Genomic DNA, 24,021 nt, shown 5'->3' on the forward strand with positions numbered 1-24,021 from the left:
GACAAGTGGAGGACAAGAGCACAAGTGACAGGCCTAAAAACCGAACTACAGCCGATGAACAGTATCTGACAGTCTTGTCCTTAAGAAATAGGAAAAAATCCAACAAAGACCTGACAGATGCATCTGGCCCTTCAGTTCATCCCACCTACTGTTCTCCTCAACATCATTGAAGCAGTGTGGGATCATCTTGACAGGGAACTGAACAAAAGGCAGCCAACATCTAAAGAAGAGCTTTGGAAGTCCAACAGAAAGCAGTGCAAGAACAACCCTGGTCACCTCAACAAACTGGAGGCAGCACTTTGTGCCTCATGTATCACAAACAGCCTCTAACTTTAGGTATAGCTTCATATTTATACAGATTCTACTAACCTAATCAGGGCTTTTCCCTAAATTAGAGGGATTGTGGAGCGCAATTATGCATGTGTCTGCAGTTTGTACTAAAGGCAATGACTATTCCTAGATGATTAATAATGTCTCTTAAACTTTTCTTCTCTTAAAATTTATCAAAAGCTCCATTAACACAGCAGCGTGAATGTAAGTTAGGTTCATTCGTGAGTGATCTGCCTACAAAAATTATTTCTCAACCACCTTTTGTCAAATAGATGGTAAAATCCAGTCGACTAAATATATTATCATAAATACAAAAATTGCCGTTAAATAGTTACTGTTTTCCTCAACAACAACTGAAATTACTAATTTGTTACCAAATTGTTCCTCAATTAACTTTTATAGTCAAATCAATCAATTAATTGACAATTTTTACATGTATAAATTCATAATAGTTTCATTAGGTTGAATTGCCTGTGATCATATTGTAGATGACCAACCTGAAATCTATGCAAAAAAACAGGTGAGATGATCTACTGTCTTTTATTGTGCAAGCGTGTGTGTGTGTGTGTGTGTGTGTGTGTGTGTGTGTGTGTGTGTGTGTGTGTGTGTGTGTGTGTGTGTGTGTGTGTGTGTTTACTAATCCAGGTTCATTAGCGTGCATTCTCTCAAGCAATAATGCGCTTAATTATATTCAGGTATTCATTTAAACTCGCTGCCATAGGGCGAATTGGTAACTAAATCCTACAATGAAGTACTAATGTGCGCACACAGAAGGCTGATAAGCCCGGTGGGACTGCTGTCTCCCAAAAAAAAAAAGAACTTTAGAATAAAACAGAATAAAAAGGGGACAGCTTTTTCCTCTGAATCAAAGGTAAACCTAATCCTACCCCAGCATAGCTTCTGTTTCCCTCGAAAAATAAGGCAGAATTGTCCAGGAAGCAATGTTTTTGGAAATTGCGGTCTAATTTCTACAAACAGAGACGGGGTGGTTGTGTATTTAAAGGCAGGCGTGATCTGGCTGTCCGTGTGGATGCGTGTGGTTACAGCCACCCTCTAACACTGCTCAGAAATCTAAGGCTGTGGTTTCCTTCAGAGGCAGATAACCATTTTTGTGTACTGTAACATGACCTGTATGGACGTGTTGTTACAGGCCAGCAAACCTTCGTTATAGTTGTACAGTGTGTGAGAGGCTGGTATGTGGGAAGGTGGGGGGCAGGGGTCTGCTTTTGACACCCTAATCCTGCAGCCTAACGTGGCTTTGTAGAGACCTTAGCTGGGAGGAGAAACAAGGGATGGAGGGAGAGAGAGCAAGAGGGGGGAAAAAGGAGGGGTGTATCAGGGGCAGTGGAATGAAGAGGGGGTGTTGGGAGAGATGGGTTTTGAGAGAGGGCGAGAGGGAGGGGAGTGATATGAAGGCAGGATGAGGGTGATGGGGTTTGTTCATTCCTCCTGCTCTCACTATGAAAGGAAACAAAGGATGCTGAAGGGCTTGACTTATGACAGCAGGACTTCTTAAGAGTTTGCCTGGTAGCCCGTTTTAGCTGGTTAGCCTTGACTGCCTGAAATCTGCCGCTGGCCTCTTCTTCTGCTGCCCCTCCATCTCTCCATCTGTGCTGAAGACATCTCCTCGCTTCTCTGCATCTGGCTTCTGCATGTGAGTGAATCAGCCTCTCTTTCTGTGTGTGTGTGTGGTTTAGTTTAATACGGGTCGGCTGTGGTCTCTGTACACTTTATCCTTTTTATTTTACTTTTTCTCCCTGCTGCTCGCTTAGTGTTTTTGTCTTCTAGACGTCCTATTAAGCTAGACGTGTGGTCGAGCCTGTGGTGCGCTGCTCTGTCTCCATCTATCCGTCTATCTCATCCTCGTTTTGTGTCTGCGCTCTGTTTTCTCAGCAATGACGGGAATGTTTTCTAAAAAAAAACAGGAGAAGATACTCATTTCAGCTCAGCTGATGACAGGAATAATGCCCCAAACAGGTCACTTTGGCTCCTCAAATGATCGGCTGCAAATATGCAGTGAGAAAGTGACGAGATTTAAACGTCTGTTTAGGGTAAAGCTTAATCCACGCGTGTAAAACTGACAGTTGTTTGCCAGAGAGCTAATGCTAAGTGACAGCTGGCCACATCTGCTTTTTGCTGGAATCATCACACGAGCCTAGAGAGCAAATGCCGTCCTGCCTAAATATTTAGCTGTGGATTTCTGCGGCTGAAGGGCAGACGGCTTGATTGCTGGCTTGGCAGCTGCGTTGGCACATTGAGGGTCAGACTGGCACAGGAACTGACATTACGGATGGGTGGGGCCACCTACTTGGCTGGCGGTCACTTCAGAGAGGGTGGGAGGGCGGTGCAGACGCACAAGGGGTTTAATTATTCGACTGCTGGTTGGGGGGAAAATGGACACATTTGTACAGCATTAATCACCACAGCATATGTTTATCGATATGGTTAATAAAGCTTCCCCATGTTCCATGTACTCGAATGGAAGACTATAGATAAAAGGCATTTTATCAAGAGGTTACGATGGACCTCTCAAATATTAGATGCTTTTTAAAACCAAATTTTTAAAATTGACTTTTAAACCAGGCTGAAATGTTGTATTTTTTTTCATGTTTTTTTAAATTTCATTTTAAAATGTGCTTATAAATGAAGTCGACGCACATTTTTCTAATGTTTTATGAATCAAGCTATTAGCTGATTCATTAAGAACGGTATTAGGAAGCTGAGGTAAGAAAAAACTCAAAACATCTCAATCTGAGAACCACAAACAACAGAATCAGACTCTATGTAGGTCGAGACATGTTATCATGTGCTTCTTTCCCTGGTAGACTCATAGCAAAGCAAGCACACAGTCTGCCATCTACACACACACACGCACACTCAGAGCTGCTGTCTTTCCTACTTAGTTTGTTTGTTCGAGGTTTTGCACGTGAAAGTGATACCAAAGGACAGAGTTGAGAGCCTGAGTTGACACCTTGGATCTAAAAGAAAAGACAAAAGGATGGGTTTGACCTTACAGATGTACCGTTACTCTTCACATTAAAGTAAATCAAAGTTTAATTATATACCCGGTATATCCCTGATTTGCTGGTGCTGGCTTGTAGTGGAATGTGCTGCGTTTCAGAATCTCTCCCACCTGATTGAAGAGCTCCATCTGGGGAGATGCAGGGCAATTCTCTAATGGGCCTCATTGGAGAAACGTCTCCAGTCAGTAGCTATCAGTCAATTATGCTCAATAGCCATCAGTCAATTATAGTCCATAACACATAGCAGAGAACAGCAGGCTCTCTCTCTGTCACTGTTCAGCATGTCACAAGATTGGCCATCTATCCTTTTTTTTTTTTTTACTCCCCCCAAATTGGATTCAGGCCTGGGTGAGAGGAATGTTGACCGTAATAGCATCGGGTAATGTGCCAGGAAAAACAAAGCTTATGGCCTGAGATGAATGACATTTTGTCACTTCAGATGGATGAACGTTAGCTTCACAAGACTAGCATTTATACTTTGAAAAAATGGGGCAGAGATATCACTCTGTTGTTTTTATTTTTCTCCTCTGGGAAGCTGGAGACATTATTTGAAACGAGAGAGTGTCTAGAGATAACAACATGACAGGGAGGGTTAGTATGTGTGGACGGCGACCCCTCAGCGGTTGAGATAAAGGTGAAGAGGTGATGGTGGAGGGGTGAAGTGGGAAAAAAGAGAAGGTTTTCCAGCTGAGCCCCCTGTCTTTCTCATCCCTTCCTCTTATGTTTTATTTATTTATTTATTTTTGGACCTGTCAAGTTCAGTTTTTGTCTCACCTCCCTGGTGCATTTTTGGAGTTGTAGTCTTTTCTTCACTGCTCAGTACACAGCACTGTTGTAAGTGCAGAAGGTCAAAGGGGGTCAAAAAGAGCGTTTGCCCTTTTGCTGTAAATATACTGCAAGTTACTGTGAATCCATTGTGGCTGTGCAGTGTAGCATAGATGTTACGTTGCCCTCTGTTCATCTTTCCATCTGTCTCCGCCCCTCCACCTTACTATCCTCGCCCTCCTTTGTTATTCCCCAGGCAGCAGGCCACATATTGACCCTTGACCCCTCCCGTTTTCCTCTTATGGAGGCAGTCAAAGATCAGACAGAAAGGGGAAATGAAGTGTCTGTCTGAACGATGCACATATGTGCAAACATATGCAAACTCACACACACATACACACTTAGATTGGACATATTGTAATGGTGCCTCAGCCTTTGTTTTGCTTTTTAGATTCGATTTAGGAGGTCACTGTCGCTCACTCAATACCTCCATATGTAATGACTATGCTGTTTGTTCCCAGATCAAAAGATTAGCTTCACTGAGACATAACTTGATGGATCGGGGTGTGCTAGGGCCTGCTTGGCCACTGAGGCTGAGAATTTGGAGCTGAGAATAGCCGTCCATTGTGTGCTTGTCAAGCTGGTTGGCTGCTGTGGTGTGCAAACTCAGACAGGCTGGCACACACGCAGACACGTACTGATGCACGAGCACACAAACACACACAAACTGAGAACTTATCACCAGAAAGAGTCAGTGTCAGGTCAGCCGACTCGGCCCGTGGACAGCGCTGTATTGTTGCTGGCCTCTGTCTGTCCTGCACATTTAACAGTGCAGGCATTCTGCGGTTACTGGTGACTCAGGACCAGCGCGCTGCGTGGCAACCAGCGGGACCGACAACACCTGCCCTCACACTGTCGCACTGTTGTGTTTAAGAGGCTTAAAGACCAACAAGCAAAGCGAGCCACGGGAAGACTTTGTTAGAATAACCGCAACATTACTAAATACATTTCTAAAGTAGATGCACAGAAATGGGACGCACTGTGTGACCAGGCTGAAGTTAAACAATATTGACCTTTTCTGAGATTGTATTAAAGAGGCAAGATCCATGAATATTCCCTAAGGTAGAATCACACGAGAGGACGTTTAATCAAGTTTTTTTTTCCAGATAGCTTTATGGTGGACTAAATCCTTTACACTTGACATCCAACCTCATGACCCCAACTGAGAGCCTATAGAAATGGATTTAAAGAGCACAGTGTGATATCTATTCAAGTGCCAAAACCCAGTGGAAGCTGATATGGAAATCTTCCTTTGACTTTTATGTTCATTACTAAAGGGTTAAAAGAAGAATATGTTGCACCAAGTGTCTGCTTGGCTGTACAAACAGCCTGGATGTCTGTCAGGCACATTTTCCCCAAAGCACCTCCTCTCTTACAGTTTTGTTGCCAGTTCTGTTTGTTTACATCCATCTTCAGAGGTGTTGGAGCTTGTTATAGAGGTTACATGGAAGCATAACTGTGCACTGATGGTTTGTGTTTGAAGAGAGAAGCTGTCAGTCAGTCAGCCCTCTCTGATTGAATCAATGCGCCTTTTGTCAACAAAAGTCTCCACCCCGTCAGCCTCCTCCTGGCCCACAGCAGTGCCTGTTATACAGAAACACAATGACATTTTACAACCACGGAACCACCCATGAGCCAGAAACACTCCGAACTCAGCGACCTACTTTGCTGTCTTTTGAACAGACCTCATGTGGACACTGATGCCTTGCAACATTTTTGGCCTTTTGGTGACACTGTCATTTAGTGGTGGGTTCACTTTTTCTAAGCTTTTAAGTCACCCTGAAAAGATGCTGTATGTGATTTGCAGCAAAAAAAGGCTGAAAAGGCGTGGCTGGTAAAGAAATGTTGCAGATGGTCTGACCTTGGCAGAGCCCTGATCTGAAAATCATTCATTCAGTGTGTGATTACAAGTAGAGGGAGAAAACACTGAGATGGCCTAAATTAAAAGGACAGTAGCAAGTTTTTCATGCTTGCAAAGAAAAAGCCATCAGTCACATGTAAAAATGTTGGAGAAGAGGTAGCCTCATCAAAGATTTTACTTTGATTCATGTTTTTGTGCTTTCATCACTTTGTGTGAAATTAATAGAAATAGGAAAACATATTCATGGCATTATACTTTTATTGCTTATAACATTGCACAGTTGAATACGACGTATGCGACGCATTAAGTAATAGCGTATACTATACGTTATTACTTAATGTAATACCTCGACCCTCTCTCTGTCTGTCTGCCTCCTTCTAACCTCATTTGCCTCTTTCTTCATTTATTATATTTAACTTCCAGGCATGGATACTCTTTTCAAATGTGACTACTAAATGACGCGCAGCCTCCAATCCTATTTAACATACTGTGTGGAGACTGACTGAGGCGGACTCGCGTAGTGCTGACAGCAGCATTTTTGACTTTTTGGGAAAATAATGAGGGGGGAAAAATTCCAGATGCATGAGTCAAATGATTTTTTAAATACCACTTCCTCAGCTGACACCACCATTGAGGAATTCAGAGGCAACACGAGCATACTTATCAGCTGTTATTTTTTCTTTCTTTTTGAACTCTAGTGCACATGAACAATTAGGAGAGGGCTGGTCATTTGCAAACCCAACCTGCTTCTGGTGCTCTGTGGTGCCAGTGTAACCAGCCCGGCTGAGCTAATGACTCATCTCTCTCTCTCTTTTGCTCTCCCTCTCTCTGTTCCTCTGTCTCTGTCTGTACAGGGGACATCACTCAGAAGGGCTATGAGAAGAAAAGAGGCAAGCTGTTGGCACCGTACATCCCACAGATACAAGGTAAGGTACACAGGCCTGTGAGAAATTCTCTCTATTAGCATAGCAGTTAGCCCGGTGTCCCTACAGCAACAAACAGAACAAGGAATGGGATTTTAAAAGTTAACAATACAGAGTACAGGATGAGCTTTACTTTTAGGATAAACCACTGTGTAGTGGTGAGACAAGCAAAACAAATCATTTTAATGAGTGGATTATCACAATCTAGACTTTACTCAGATGGTTAGGGGGTTCCTGTGATCTCTGGTGGTCATGTGACCCTTGGCTCTGTTAGCCCTCTGTCATACTGATTTAAAAACAAGAGGAGGAAGACACAATGAAGAGTATCTGAACATATTTTTCGATGCTGTTCCAATAATGCAAATGCAGAGCTCTGCATTGTGTGATGATGCGTTGTTGTTCTTTATTTATTTTAGCCAGCTTGTGCATATTTGTGCTCACCAACCTGTGTTGGGCAGTAGGTGTTTGGAGAAGAGAGGCGGTGTGAAGTTCATCCCTGGTATTTGACTGGGCTGGGAGCTTCTTCTACTTTTTTGCATCCAGCGTGCTTCTTGCCCCTGATTATGCAGTCGTTTCTGTTGCTTCTGGCCGCCAATAAATCGAGGTGGTTTGCGGCGAATCCCAAAAAGGAGCTGCTGTCTGTTTGCTTCATGCTTCTCCTCTATCTATCTAGGGTCCAGAGGAGTTTTTGGTTTGGCCTGATCTCTCGACACCAAGCCTAAGTGGAAACCAGTCTGGTGTGGGCTCCTCGCACAAGGGTTTCCACTGAAGTTAGCAGGGCTGTTATTTAGCTTAAGGCAGATCATCATCTTCATTCTCCAGCTCCTTATTTCTTGTCATCACACGGGGCGGTGTGTTGTCTTTGTGTCTTTCATGCTGTAGTTCATTCAGTCTTTTTTTTTTTTTTTAAATAAGAGAAGTTATAGATACAGAGTAGAAATCAGATTGCTTATGAGTCAGTGATATTCTTTATATACAACAAATGCACGTATTGGAATGAATAGATGTGTTGTTATTTAGTGCTGCTTCATTGAATTGGTGGTTAAGCCTTAGTAGCTGCACTGTTAAAGTGGTTAAGTAGACTATGTGTTTCTGCTGACCTCCATATACAATTTCATAAGCTGTTTTACGGCTTTATATTTCTGTTGTCATCACTTGTTTATATTTCACTGTTTGGGCTGCAAATTATCGCTGTCAGTGCTCGCTCCTCTGTGCAATAAAACTGGATAGCTTTCTTGTCTGTGTGTAAAAGAAGGTTTATTAGCATCAAATTAAGTTTCTAGAGAGAGCAGCCTTGAGTTAATTGTTTTTTTCATTTTCAGTTTATGAATGCAGCCATTCGCTAAAGCACATTTGAGCCTTGGAAGCGATACACACGTCATCAACCACCATGCCGTAAGTAAGCGTTGGCATCAGACAGGTGGTAAAAATTCATCAGGGCCCACTGTGGACCAATAATGACATCTGCTGTGATGGAGCACGCCTCTTATTGGCTCAGTGTGGCGTGTGTCTGTAGTGTGTTCTGCCCAGCAACCGGGTCTGGTGTCCTGGCTTGTTTTATAGACCTGCTTCTTCTGGGAGGTGGGGGAAAGGCCGTCGTGTGACTGAGCTGTCAGAGCGGCTATATGAGGGACCAGCATATATTAATGTGTGCGTGTATCCATGCTTAGTGTGGCTTTATGAGTCAGACACCATGCGATGCATGTCTTTAAATGTCCTCAGGCTTTATTTTGTCTGTGTAATGTTTGAAACTCATGTTGTTTTGTAGGTTTAGTTGGAGCGTGTGAATGTTGCTCAGCTTTGCAGCGTGTCTGTTGCTGCTGTCTGAGAGTTGCTGACAGTGTGGAGCTCACTGATCCCCCACTAAGCTGCCGCTGAAAAGCCAGGACGGCCTGATAGCTGACTGGCTGGGTGTCTGATGGAACAGCAAGCTAAATGCTGGTTCTAACTGGCTGCATGTGGTGTGGCCCGTCCCCAACAACCTGTTTACTAAATGGTAGACTGACGAGGGAAGCCACTCTGCATGGTTCATTGGATCAGGTTAAAAGAGACCACAGCACCAGAAAAGCTCCAAAACTGACGACAGTCTGGTACTCAAGGTTATTTTTTTTGATGGAACTATTAATGTTGGCACTCATTTATCCATGTTTGGTTCTTCTTATGTCTCTCAGTTCAGTATTAAAGAACTGTCTGTTCTTTTTACACCACTCATTCAACTATAATTTAGAAACTGGTCCGTGTTATCATTTTTTTTTATATATTTTATGTGTACAGAATAGTCAGTTAGGGATGTTGTTAACCAAAGAACATTTGATTGACAGAAAATTAACCAATTATTCAAGGAATTGAAAATGAACACATCATCTTTTGATTAACTAAACTGGAAAGGTCATTGAGTTCACTCTACCTGCTAGCCTTTTTAGCCTAAGCTAATTTTAAATAAACCTAAAATATAAATTTGCATTGTATGATGTTATTTGAACCTTTGTTATTTTATTTTAACCCTAGAAAACCAATGGGGTCAGAGCCGACCCCATTGGTTTTCTAGGGAAACCATGGGGTCAAATTTGACCCCATGGGTTCTCCAGGGTTAAAATGATGAAAATGGTTAAACAGTTTCCATCATCATGAGAGGAGGCTTGGTCTAACCAACTGTAACCAACTGGATTCAGATCCAGATGTGACTGGATGCATCTGTAGGCATAAAACGACGATTAAATGGTAAATGGCCTGCATTTGTATAGCGCTTTTCTAGTCCATAGGACCCCAAAGCGCTTTACACTACATTCAGTCATTCACCCATTCACACACACATTCACACACTGGCGATGGCAAGCTACGTTGTAGCCACAGCTGCCCTGGGGCGCACTGACAGAGGCGAGGCTGCCGGACACAGGCGCCACCGGGCCCTCTGACCACCACCAGTAGGCAAACATGGGGTTAGTATCTTGCCCAAGGATATTTGGCATGCAGCCCGGAGGCAGCCTGGGATCGAACCACCGACCTTCTGATTAGTGGCTGACCTGCTCTGCCACCTGAGCTACAGCCACCCAATTAAATCAAACATATTAACATTAGTCTCCAGGTTGAATATAATAGCTTATTACAAACCCTGATATTTTCACATTTAAAAAGCACAAGTTGTTGTACTATTATAATGCAGAGGAGTTGTCTTGCTGCTTTTTAATGATATGTCAGACCGGCCCTTGAGGTGGGGTGTGCAATTCCCTCAATGTTTATTTACATGAGTGTCCAGATTTTCAGTAAACTGTCTGTAAACATTATGATTATTAGCGTTGCTCCTAGCCTTTTCTGGTACTCTATGACATGTTTTGACATGTATGTTAGATAACCACTTTATAATCATGATTACCTATCAAGAGGTGTGTCTTGCTTCTAACCCTATGAGACCGGGGATAGGCTCCAGCCGCCTTGACTTTGAACCAGATAGGTTGAAGGCGATAGATATGGATGGATGACATGTTGGTGGATTGAATGAATGGATGGTACTTTTTGTTTTGTGCAGCTGTGCTGTCTGTAACTTTAGATTATTTGGTAGACATCTGATCCTAATTTATCTCATGCACAGAGACGGCTTGTTACTCACATAAAAATGTTTGTGTATTTATTCAGTTCTGTATTTGCAGCTTTGATGGTTTAATGTGCAGTGTTCAGGTATCACAAACTGGATGTTTCTACTCAAATGCATTTCTAAAGTGAAAGTGAAAATTGGCAGGAATCAGTGGAAACATGGCACTAGTTTGAATTGTTTTGTTTCTGAATTTTGACCTTTTTTTGTCTTGTGATGGGGAAAATGTAGTTATAAATCCTTGCATGTGGTGTTGATAGTAAAGTCTCTATCCCATTGTGCCTCCTGCTGTCCTTTAGTGCTGCTTAAAATAACATCTCAGTACTTGTTACAGCGATGTTGCCTATGTATTTCTTTAATGTGCACATTTTATTATTGATCGTTTCTGTGTGCACTTAAATTTTAAACAAGAAGAAAAATTTGCTCTATTACACAATTGGGGATTTTATGCAAATGGTTCCCTGGCAACATGTCCATTGCTCACCTCCCTGTCAAAAAGTTCGCTGTTTTCAAACTTTGGATGTGCTTTACATTTACATTTATCTCATTTGGACTCATTAAGTCCTCTGCACTCATCTGTTGTTTTTAAGTTTCCCGTATTTATTTTCCCTCCAACATGCTTCTTATACATCCCATTGAGAGCGTCGGAGGGAGAAGAGAAGCCAGTGCTAGGAAGATTACTAATGGAGTTTGTATTGTGACCTTCCTTCAGGCAGTAGTCATCAGTTTCCCCTCTGATGCTCACCACTACTTAGTTAATGAAGCTCAAATGAGGATTGCATAAGCCAAAGTGTGAATCACTGCCTGACAACCTCGTGCACAGTGAGGTTGCCTGGTTCGTGGGTTCAATAATTTTAGAACATTACAGTTAGAAGATGTTGTCTTTTTGACATTCATGGTGCTTAATCACCTCCTTCCAGTTACGTCTGTGTAATTTGCATTTTCCTCCTTTGGAAAACTTGGAGGCAGCAGAGAAGCAGTGAGAGAGGCTGGTTTAATTAAAGTGAAAACTTTCTCAATTCTAAACTACTGCACTCAAACAGAGCGGTCTAAGTAGGGATTACCATTAAGCTTGTGGAAACTTTATCTAGTCAAGCAGTGTTGGGCACCATTGGTCTATGTCCAAGACACATTTTGCGTAGAGTTTGTTGGCACGTCTCTGTTATTGATATTGGTACACTGTTAAAGAACATATATATTTTTTTGTTTCTGTTATAAACGATCTTCTCCCTGCCTTGTTTCTCTACAGGTGTAGATCCATCTCTGCAAATCGACAACAGGATCCAAGCCTCGTCCCAAGTTGCTCTTCAAGGTTCCAAATCCAACAAGTCTCGGGCTGCCAACACCCGGGATGAGCGCTTCAGATCTGGTAATCATGTTTCTGTACTGCCAAAAAGTTTTAAACGTCTTGTGTTTCTCTTTTATTCTGTAGCTAAGCCGAGTTAATGCGTTTCTTAGATCTGCACACAGAAGCCGTCCAAGCAGCTTTGGCAAAGTACAAAGAGAGGAAGATGCCCATGCCCTCCAAGAGACGGTCCGTGCTAGTTCAGTCTTCTGTAGAGGCATGCACCCCGCCAGGTGAGACCCCTGCTCCTTTAAATCACCTGCATCCCAGTTGGTTCTGCTCGTTCTCACTGGGTTGTTTGTTTGATATGTTCCCATGAGCTGTCGAGTGTAGGATGCTGAAACTCCATTGTGTCCACTGATCAAAAATTATGATGTCAAGCATTTGCTGCTGGAAAGAAAATATGCGGTTTGCTGAATGTGTCCATTCTTCGCGACTATAAAAGACTCGGTTCTGACCATTGTGTTCCCAGAGAGACCTTCCTACACGAGTGGCAGAATGAATGCATAACCAGATTTTGAGCATCATCTTGAAATGTCGACCTTTTGCCTGTTTGCATAACAGTTTGTATTGTGTGGGCAGTTCATTAGAATTTATGTGATTTCACAGCTTTCCAGCAGCTTCTTGTTTTCCCAAGAGTTTCAGGGCCAAAAGAGCCTTGTGCATGTGTTGTTATCTTTCATTAAATAATCTGTAGGAGATTTTATAGAGGGCTTTTCAAACACTGCCGTGATTTTTATCAAGTGGGGGACCTTAAAACTTCAAGTCTTGGATAAAAAGAGAGGACACAGCGGTGGAGCAAGTAACCGGATTAAGAGCTCAGACACAGTGGTGTGAATAGAAGAAGGAGAGGGACTTTTCATGGCTGTTTTGAGTTTCTCTGAGTGAACTATTGTACTTGAATTAGTCACATACATGAGACTGATATATGTGTAATGTACATACAAGGTGATCTGATGATCTGCTGCTTTTGTAAAGATGACGGCAGCTATTGTTTCTACATTTGTCTGGTTAGTCAGCAGAGAAGACAAGAACAGACAAGAAACATCAGATGAGGGTTATACCATGCAACACAGGCCGTCACCTGAACAGCTTCTGCACATTCAGCCAAACACTTGTCAAACACTTACTTTAAGTATGAATGCGTGAGTGGATGTACAGACCAGTAGGTGCAGTATACGCAAAACTTTAGTAATGGCAATCAATCAGTCCGTTGGTTGTTTGTTCCACTGCTTTGCTTAAGTTGGAAAGACTACAACATAACATCATACCCCCCTCAAGAGGAATTGTAGTAACCCTGTAATAACTCTCATATATCATCTAGTATCTGGATTAAATTTCAATGTGTCACGTTCTCTGGCTTCTGAACAAAAAACTGCCCAACAAAAGACATTCCCATCAGCCTGTGCTGTACAATATATCCAATAAATATCAGCATGTTGACATCATAATTGAGAACACGTCTGTACCCTGATGCTATCAACATTGAACTCAAAACCAACTGTGCACGAGTGCAACGCTTTGATTGCTAAACTGGAATTATTGTACCTAGCCTTGTATCCTATGCTGTATCCTAGATCATAGCCTGATATGAGTGCAACAAGAAAGTCTTTTAATAAACAGGAAACAAGGCAGAAAGCAGTTGTCAGTTTGCTTACAATGCTAATGTGTCGCGTTAAAAAAAGACTCTCCATCATGATCTTGCATTTGCCAATTAAAATTCATTTTCTATAGACATAAATCAGTGAAAATAAGCTCAGCCTTTTAACTGCTGAAGCTTCGTTAGTTTCCCTGTTTTTGTTCATTTGTACTTGAAGTCGATCTCAGCGTATCTGCTACTCTCCCTGCTCACAGTTTGTCTCTTAAATATCTCTCTGGCTCAGTCTTCACTGCCTCTTCTGGTTTTTGACTACTTTGTGGTGAAAAATAGCACCCCTCTCCACCCTTTTTTTTTTTTTTTGTATCCGTCCACCTCTCAATTTCTGCTTTGCATGTCTTCTTTAACCCTCTATTTCACTCTTCTGCAGGGTAACTGTGCCAAGGTTACCAAGATAGGGAGGCAGATTGGAGTGAGGAATAACAAACTGAATCATAAATGTGAGATAAACTGCACGAGTCCACCGGCTGTAGAGGCATTAAATTGGTTTGTTATAATCACACCTCCTTTAACCTTCCGCTAACAGCCTCTCCAAGACTAAGGAAAGTCGAAGCAGTACTTTCAATGTCTCAATTTGTTGGACTTTACTTGAAACTGTGTACTGTGGGAGATTAGTGGGATTAATTACATGAAGGCTCATTAGCTTAGAGAACATCCATCAGGCACGTGCTGATCACACATGAAGTCATAGCCCCTTTTCTTCTAGACAGTACTCTTTTTCTTTTTCTCCCCCTCTTCTCTCAGTGACTCGTTGTCCAGTTAATCAAAAGCACGATGAATTTTAGTGTAGCAGTTTTCTATGATTGCATGAGTTTTATTGTTTTCTTGGGGTTTAGTGAGTAGGTACGCTATTTTACATGGTCTGGGATGAATAATGCCAAAAGCTGGGAAGTTTCTTGGTGATTTTATAAACAGTTAGGACAATGTTTTTATCCAAAAATGCATGATAGTGAACTGCACTTTCACTGAACTCTGTTCTCAGCAGAATTCATAATGCAAGACTAGTCTGCTGCTGGGTAACTTGGCAGATGAAGTGGAATATGTTCATTTTAAATGATCATTACATTACTTTGAAGCTGTTCCTGTTTCGGCTATTTTTGAAGAGACCAACTGCTCACAGTTGCCTCGAGGGAGAGAAAATAAAATCACCAGTGTCTGGTTTTGAGTTTGAGTCCAAGTGACATGAAAAAGGGAATTTATTATACTAACAGTTTATGTTTGTATTGTGTGCAACTACAGTATGTAGTTATGTGTTATTGCAATTGTCTTGAGGTAGAAATTCAGCCTTAATTAATAGCTAGGCAATATGTAAGTGTGCTGACATGCTCAGAAGAAAGCTCCCATCTATTTTGTTTTTGATCATTCATATTTTTGATGACTGCAGCTCAGTATACCAGACACCTAATTTACTCTCCCTCCTTTTCATCATCATCTTCAAATATGCAACACCCAGTCTCTCCCTTGATACATGTGTTGCAGTTTTATACATATATATTGCACATGTCGTTGCAGTGTGGCTGCTTACAGGCAAATATTAAAAACATAGTAGTGAAGCCATGAGAGATTTAAAAACAAGCATCTCTCAGCCGAATTAACTTCCATCCCCATTAAAGTCATCCTACCCATCCCCTGGCTTATATGTACTCTATCAGTATGTATAAGTAGAATAAAGTGTCATCTGCATATCATCTAAACCCTGCGCAAGTGTTCCAGGTTTTCCCATCTTGATTGTTTTTCCTGGTGACACTGTAGACAGCCCCATGTTCTTTGTCCTCTGTTATGACGCTGCCCTGTCTTGACCTGTCAAACACAGACACCTCCTCAGCGTCAGAAGACGAGGGCTCGCTGCGCCGACAGGGACGTCTGACCACCTCCACGCCCTACCAGGGCCACAGCCACCCAGCTGTTGAGCACTGGTTTAACCGTGTCATCCAGGGTTCGTCCACCTCATCCTCCGCGTCATCCACTTCATCCCACCCGGGAGGGAGATCCGTCACCACCACCAACACCACTGCCCACGCAGCCCTGAACGTCAATGCCGCAGCCACCGCTCTGGCAGACCTTATGGCACACACCCATCTAGGTCAGTGACGCACGCACACAGTTTCAGATACTTTTAGCTGTTGCAGTTTTTAGTTGGTCAGTATTGCATTTCATGATTTATTTTGACCTCCTTCATTCCTTCATTCCAGATTGAGATGATGTGTTTAAGCCAAGCAAGAAAGCCATTATAAATGGTTTTTCTGTTTCGATTGCATTTCAGTTCAGTTCAAACAGGAATTTATAAATGGACACTTGCCTTCTTAGCTGTCTGCGTTGAAATTCTTTGTTCTTTATGCAGATAGGTTTTATATATGTACATACAAACAATTTAGGGAGTCGAAGACTGAGTTTTATGCTTTTTCCATTATCCTCATTTTGTTAAATTCGGCAGAATATATGGTAGATACGATAACTGCTTCCAAGTCAGATTTGTCATCATATCAAAGGTGACATCTTAACCTGTGTTATGTACCGCAGACTGTTTAATCGCAGATAGACAGCACTGTCCTACACATCGATTGCTTTCTGAAGCCTTCTCTCCCTCTAGATACAAAAAAGCACTCGATGATGACAAGACAAAAGGGACCCAACGACTGAGTTTTAATTCCCGTCTTTCTAGTTAGCCATCCTCGTCTGCCATCTCACTGTCATTCGATCATGTGGAGAAGCTCTCAGCCACATATCTGTCAAAACCGCTTGTTCCATGTTGCCACGTGAGTGTCACGGGCTAGTTAATGAGATTTGGTGGATTTATCACCATTAGTCTCGTTTGTATGTGTGCGTACATGTGTGTGCATGTGTTGCTGGTAAGGCGATATCCTATTAGGATGGAGCTGCCTGGTTTTATTTTTTCACTAGCTCGTTTCCCCTCAAGGCTGCTGTCATAAAACAGCAGCAGCGACTTGTGCTGAATGAAGCTGTAAATAAATCTCCCATATTGCCTTGTTCCTCTGCCCCTCAGACACTGATTCTGTCATCCACTTCAACAGGAGACACTAAAAATACTATATGTAGTTAAAGGAACACCAGTTCTCAATGTGGAGTTTTTTTTAAATCTCTTTGAAAACCACTTCCATACATTTGCATAAGAAAAAAATATGCACAAGTGCTCATCCCAAAAGTTGGAACCACTGACATCAGCTGTTATGAGCAGGGTTACTGCGATTGGCAGATGCTCCCCATAAACACTGTTTTCCATAATTTTCAGACCTTGGAAATTACCCAAAATTCTTTCTAGTAATGTGATCTGATAATTAGTTATGACACCTGTCAAAAATATGGCTTGGCTCTGCAACAAGGTATCTGTTTTGGATCCAACTCCAATGTTAGACTGTAAACTCCAGTTCTCATGACACACTTAAAACAGAACAGCTGATCCTGTCACAGACGTTAATGGTAAATGGACTGGTCAAAGGAGCTTGCAAAGAAAAGCGTCTGGACTTCTTTAAGTTACTTGAAGACGTTTTACCTCTCATCCGAGAAGCTTCTTCAGTTCTAAGGTCAAATGGTGGAGAGTCCCAGATATAAACCTAGTGGAAGTTTCCCCCCCACAGAGGGACAAAAGGACCCCCTGATGATCCTCTAATCGCCTGAGCCAAGGTGTGAAACTGGGTGTGGGTCCCAATCAGCCAGAGTTTCGGGTGAGTTCATTGTGAAACCTGGCCCCACCTTATCATGCGAATTCCTGAGGTCAGATGGCCCAGGATGTGAGTGGGCGTTAAGGCGTCTGGGGAGGGAACTCAAAACTGGATTATAGATGGCAGAGAGTTGGTGAAAGAAGCCATCTATGTCCACTGTGAGCGACCATCTTTGAACAGAGGCGGGGGTTTAACTTAAAGAAGTCCAGACGCTTTTCTTTGCAAGCTCCTTTGACTACGATGACCTGGATGACTGAGAACCTTCACAGACGTAAATGGACTGCTTCCTATATACTCTTTCATTCACACAAGCACCTTTTTCTATGTCTGAGTGCTTTCTATCTAACATTAAGAGAGCAACTTTGCACTCTTAGTGTCTGGACATCAGTTGGTCTGTAACATAGTGTAAGACATCTTGGGTACAGACTTTTATGTGTGGTGTTGAGGGAAGGTGAAAAGCTGAAATACAGTCTTTGCTTCGGCTCAGAGAATACCAGATAAATCATATTGTTTGCTAATCCATGACTTAGATCTTTATATAAGTTGCGAGCACCCACAGTTGGCCTTAAATTTGACCTTTTAACCCCCGACACCCCCACTCATCACAGATAACCACTCAGCGCCCCCTGACGTGACGGGGCTGTCGGAGCGCTCCTCGCATCACGCAGAGCGGCCCCATGTGGCCTCGGTGCGAGGCGTTTCCCGCGGCTTCAACCACCACACCAGCGTCATGGAGACCGCAGATGGTGAGTTTCCTGCCCACTCACACTCACACACACATATACACGCAAAGTCAACTCCCGTTTTCCTTCTCCCCTGCTGTTTGTCCCTCTGTCTTCTCCTTAGTCAGTCTGCCAACGTGACTGGCAAAAGCTACTGACTGACCTGCTCATGTTGCCATGGTAACGGTGCACCTCTCCACCCCCCACCCTCCCTGAAAAATCCATCACGTTCCTGCCGTAATGTTTGGTTCTGTTAACTAACAGAAACACTGAGACAGTAAAGATTTACACAGCATCATGGTCTCGCTTCTCTGCGGCAAACAAATATTTGAGTCATGACATAAAACGGATCATTAGGTGCTCGGTTTTGCGCTCAGTTTTTGCCATGTTGTTGGTGGATCTGTGCATAAAATAGCCTCCAAACATTATTCGTCATTCAAACCGTGCCTTTGCTTGTATGGCTTCAGTACTGCTACCAGCATGGGGCAGTGGATGCTGCAGAGGATAGGTACATACAAATACAGTAAATACAGTATTAACAGGTCATGTTCCACCTCATTTTAAGGTAGGTTTAAAAAAAAAAAAACACAGTTGAGCACATTAATTACAGCCTGAGCTAAGAAGAAAAGAAGGGAGGTGGGTGAGGGAGTGTGGTTTTTATTCCATATAAAAACAAATTTGGTGTCCTAAAGAAGTTTTGGCTTTCTCTTATAGGAAAATTAGCAGAATTGGAGTAAAATGTAAGCAGGGTTTCATTTACCCAACCATAAAATATGTTTTGGTTTATCAAATTGCCGTAAGGGAGGACACACTCATTCCCTATAACTGCTGTGTGCTTACGCTTGTTATCACCCACCGTCTCCTTCAAATTTCTAACCCAACAAGTCCTTTTCCCTTTAGCATGACATCATTTAGCGGTCTATAAGAGGCCCATATATCCAAAAAGTTGTCAGTTCACCTTTAACTTGGCAGAGAGTCTCGCCGTTGGAAGAACCCTGAACACTTTCCTAAACCGCTGAGTTACAGGCAGAGGTTTTTCGTAAATCCACTTACATATACATCTTCTAGTGTGATTCCATTTTAGGTGGCGTCCACAATAGTCTTTGAACCTTACAAAACTTTTTTTCCATTATCTTAACAGGTTATTGAGTTTAGAGTTGCGTTAGGGCTGGAGACAATCCAAGCTGTTATAGGGTGAAAGGCAGGGTACGCCCCATATAGGTCGGTTTGTCACATGACTGGGCCTTTACTTTTAATGTGTGTTTAATATTGTGAAAGTATCCTTAGTTATGTAGGACCAGAACATGGACCACTCTAGAAACAATGCATATATTTCCCAGTCACCAATTTACATTTAAGGCATAATGGTTATATACCAGTATCTGTTTTCTTCATAATGTCAGGTGCTCTGTGCTGCATCATCATACATTATACTGTATTTTACTACTAAGAAACAGAGTGAGTGACCTGAATGCCTATTTTCCAAACATCTCCATCATATATGACAGTGTTTTATTTTTTGTATGAGTTGAGATTACTTGAGACCTATGAAAGAAAACCAGCATCTTGCTACAGATGACAATGAGGTTGACTGGTTCATTAAATCTGCTCCACTTTCTTTGTCTGAGTTCATCTTCATTCATTCAGTTTGTTAATAATCAGGCAGCTTGAAAACCGGAGGACACCTTGAGCAGAGAGCCTATAATCTCCCTGCCACCCGTGCTCTGGATTCTTAAATACTAAACAACCTAGCTGACACAAAAGCAGGAAGTAGTGGTTAAATCTATGGATCTAAACTGCAGGTTTTCCTATGCTGATTACTAAACATGGTGAAAGTGGTAAAACAACAGTGTGATTCCATTATAATCCCACTCTCACTTGCCTGTGGCAGCTGTAGATTTCTCACACATTCACGCTCACGGCCGATTTTGACTTTTGCACGAATCTTTCTAGAGCCTATGTTGTGTTTTTTTTTTTTTAGATGCCAGCCAAAATGGAAACAAATAAAATGCTGGCACTCTTTTCCCTCCTTGGTCCCCACGCAAACATATTTGCCCCTCAGGTTTTTCCCACTTCTTCTTACATTCCCTCACACAAAGTCCAGTACTTTGTGGAAACTCCTTGCAGCAATCTGCTGACATCTGTGAGTCCTTATAGTGAGGCAATGATTGTTATTCTCTCACTGGTTGCGTCAACACGATGCATAGTTACATCCTCGGGGAGGTGCACCTCGGGTTACGGCGAAGGTTTTCAGAAGGGTTCTGTGGTTTTATGATTCAGTGCAGACATATAAATCCCCCGTCATCCAGAAAGTTCACAGGAGCGCTTCATTGACATCCTGATGTGTCTCTCCTCTAGGATGTGAGTGGAGAGGTGAAGGATCCCTCAGTTTAATTGATGGTATTTATAACTGCTCCTTCAGCTCTATGGCAGCCTGCTGTATGTGCACTCTGCTGTATGTGCGTTTGTATTTGTGTGTCTTTGCATCTCTGCCTCTCACCTCCACTGTCAGGTTTACTGTGACACTTGTCCAAATCTTGTGTGTTATAAAAAAAATATGCACAGCTACAGTGAATTCAGTGATACAGTGTGCATGTGAGTGTGTTTGTGTTTGTATAGCTGAGTATGTTGCAAGTGCTCTACCGTTTATAGCATCTTCAGGCAACGTCTAACCTGAATGTCTTTAGAAAGTGAGTGCGTTTAAGCAGAGGTGTAACTCTTCGTTTGGCCTTGCGACTAATTACTATGTTGACAGACTGTTTTCTTATCTCAAACTGAAAACAACTGTCAGTCTGTTTCTCACTTCTTCTTTGACGGCTAGCCCGCAGCCACGCAGTGACTTCTTTGATGGCAGCTCTCTAGGACTGCTGGCATTTTTTTGACACATAGATGTGTGTAAAGAAAAAACAAGTCACGCAGTAGCTTTGGCTCCATCTGTACTTGGATACTGACACTGTGTGTGTTGGTGTTTTATGCACAAATTTTGCCGATACAAATTCAGTATTTTCGCGCTGTTTTCAGCTTGCAATCGTTTAAAAAATTAATTTCTTACAGAATTTTGTGCAGTACTGTGAAAAGTAAACCATTACAACTTCCATAGGAATTAAAAGGGTAGGTAGCAGTTAATCTAATAACTCTTAAAAGCACAAGTTTTGGCAGTTTGCTGGTCTGGGGCATTCAGGTTTGTTAACATGGTGACAATGAACAAAGACAAGAAGCAGTGATCTTAAAGAAACAGCTCTTGCTGTCCATCAGTCTAGGAAGTGTTATACAGCATCTCAACACAAACACCTCAGACCATCTGTCAATGATCTGGGCTAAAGGACCTGGGGACGTTGCAGTCATTAAGATAGCCATGAACTCGTCTGTACATCAAGGTCATATCTGACCGATAAAGCTCTGCTGAAATTAGGTTATACAACAGGACTGTGATACCAACCACAGCAGAAAACAGAATGGCTGAATTAGAGACAAGAAAATGCTCAAGGTGTTGCAATGACCCAGTCAAAGTCCAAACCTCAAGCTGGCTGAAATGATGTCGCGAGACCTAACAGAGCTGTGCATAAATGAATTGAGGCAAACCTCAATGAAATTAAAGCAATGTTATAAAGAAGAGCAGCCAAAAATACCTTCAAAACGATGTGAGAGACTGATAAAGTCATACAGAAAATTATTACTTCAAGTTATTGCTGCTAAATGTGGTTCTACAAGCTGATGAGTCATGCTCCATAGTTAGTTTTCACAGCACTGCACAGAGCCCTATGCAAACTTTCTTTTCCACATCGCTTTATCCTATCAAAAGACCAAAAGCAACAGTAAGTTATTATTACGAACAGGTGTTTATTGTATCCGTAGCCTGATAAGGCTTATTTTTATCCCGCCGACCTCCATTATCATCCAGAAACAATGACAAATGCATCAAGTGAACCATGCTGTTGCAGTGGGCAACATGTTCCCTCATTATGAGTCACTGTGGGTTATTTTGAGCCAGTTTCACATACTGTACACCATCCTGCCTAAATCCATGGCTGGAGATAGTCACTATAAACACACCTTTGCAAATATAAATGTCTGAATAGAAAATCCTAAAAGCTGCAGTGCCCAGCTGACACAGGAAATTGAATGTTTTTAAAAAACAGGACCGTGTTTTTATGACGCATTTTTATGTTTAAAGTGCTCAGCAAGACTGGGCCCCAGAGACAATTTTTGGCTGGGATTTGTTAACAATAGGAAAAAGATGGACTAATACTAGCCCGATCCTATAACTCTGTTATTGTTTACTGTAAAGACGTGGTGTAACATTTTGTCCCACATTAAGGAAGAGCCAGAGATTACTACAGCAATTTATGGCTGTAAATGCATTCATTATAAGATCATGAACATAAAAATTATCGTCATCATCAAAGACGGGTCCTGGTTGGTCCAGATATGAGCGATCAAGCCTCATGATGAGGTGGGTGGGGGAGTTCAGAGCCAGGATGTTAGGGGCTGCTGTCTAATTGGTCCATCAGGTGCTGCACTGACCCCCACAGGGTCGATCCCTGGTACATCTGTCCCTGCATGAGGAGGCAGGGTCTGTCTGAGCTAGGCTTATTATAGTAAGATAAATCAGGCAAGCTGTGTGCAGCTGTGGCCTTTAGCTCCCGTGGCTGTCTAGGTTGTCGAACACAGCTGCCCCCCTTTTAAAGCTAACTGTATATTTATCGGGTAAAAATAATGTCTGATGATGTTTATAGACTGAACCTCACCTCAAACATGACTCTAACGGCACAACGCAAGTTTCATTCGGAGTCTATTATTTTGTTTGTTGTTTTGTTTGTCTTGTTTTCTCTCCTTTTATGATCTGGCTCAGTTTTTATATAAAAAAAAAACTATTTAAGGGTTAATTTTAAAGTGTAACATGCATGTCAGACCATTTATCTGTGTTCTGATTTAAGTCGGGGTTAGGTGATTTTAGCCTCTCACTGTCTATATTTTATAGCATGAAATAGGCACCTTTTGAGACACCTCATGAATCATTTTCTGCAGCGAGTACATCTTTGTTGCTAGGCAGCAGGCGAGGCGGCTCCTCGTTTCCTGATTTCCTTTTTTCTTAGCCTTTGAGGTCTCGCAGTGATTCCTGAGACTTCCTACTAAAACACTATGTCTTTAAGGTGACTGTACAGCGCAGGACCTCGTGCTCCACTGCTTTGTTGTCCTGCCACAGTGTGACTGACAGCTGGTTGTCCTCTGTGCCTCATTAGAAAAACACACTGACCTTGTCTCCTTTTCTTTCCTTATCTGTCCCTCCCTTATCCACCCCCGTCCTCCATCAATCTCTCAATCAATCTGTCTGCACATGCCCACGTCCCACCTGCGCCATCACAATTATCTCCACTTTTTCCCGTCTGTATTTCTCTACATGTTTTTTTTTCTTGTCATGTTTATGTCCTCCCAACCTTTTTTTTTGTCTTTTCATCTCCATAAAACTCATTTTATAGGTGTTCCAGTCAACAGTCGCGTCTCCAACAAAATCCAGCAGCTGCTCAATACACTGAAGAGACCAAAGCGTCCACCGTTGCGCGAGTTCTTTGTTGACGACTTTGAGGAGCTTTTGGATGGTAAGCCCACCTGAATGTAATTACAGTGATTCTGCTGAATCAATAAATCTTCGTGAAGAGAAACTCTTTCACACTCCTACTCTTTCGAATGTGATGCTCACATTGCGTTGGTTTTCCAGCTCTAATAATAGTGATCTGTCTAATTCTTGTTGTGGCTGAGATAAAAATGTGACTGTGACCTTGCCAGGTCCCACAAGTAAACCACCAAGGCACGGTTTTAGCTCAGTGGTGGTTATTTTGGCCCCGAAGACCACCAGGTGTTGAAAGGGAATTTTTTAGGGAAGTGCACACGGACTGGACCAGCCCTTCCTAACCATTTCCTCCATTCCAACCAAACCCATCGGTGGGTCTGGGTGGTACTCTGCCACTCTGAATAAACACTGAGTGAATGAAAATGCTGCGGGAATAGCAGTGCATCAGCAGGTAACTGTAAAGCTTCTCCTTGTGGTATGGCAAGCTTCAGTGT

At 42.4% G+C, this 24,021-nt stretch overlaps 1 protein-coding gene across 2 annotated transcripts in view; it reads left to right on the plus strand.

Moving 5' to 3' along the window:
• Positions 1–24,021, plus strand: part of dip2a (DIP2 acetate--CoA ligase A) — an 89,337-nt gene that overhangs the window by 46,491 nt on the left and 18,825 nt on the right. For both annotated transcript variants that reach the window (XM_085375284.1, XM_085375283.1), the window contains exons 2-8: positions 6,894–6,965; positions 11,801–11,920; positions 12,010–12,129; positions 15,367–15,636; positions 17,842–17,979; positions 20,314–20,355; positions 23,436–23,555. In XM_085375284.1, coding sequence (XP_085231410.1) covers positions 6,894–6,965; positions 11,801–11,920; positions 12,010–12,129; positions 15,367–15,636; positions 17,842–17,979; positions 20,314–20,355; positions 23,436–23,555 — 882 coding nt within the window. The remainder of the gene's footprint in view (positions 1–6,893; positions 6,966–11,800; positions 11,921–12,009; positions 12,130–15,366; positions 15,637–17,841; positions 17,980–20,313; positions 20,356–23,435; positions 23,556–24,021) is intronic.

Source organism: Diplotaxodon limnothrissa, linkage group LG16 (genome assembly GCF_057381915.1).
Source record: "Diplotaxodon limnothrissa isolate DT_005_m linkage group LG16, D_limnothrissa_male_GT1.1, whole genome shotgun sequence".
Classification (NCBI taxonomy): domain Eukaryota; kingdom Metazoa; phylum Chordata; class Actinopteri; order Cichliformes; family Cichlidae; genus Diplotaxodon; species Diplotaxodon limnothrissa.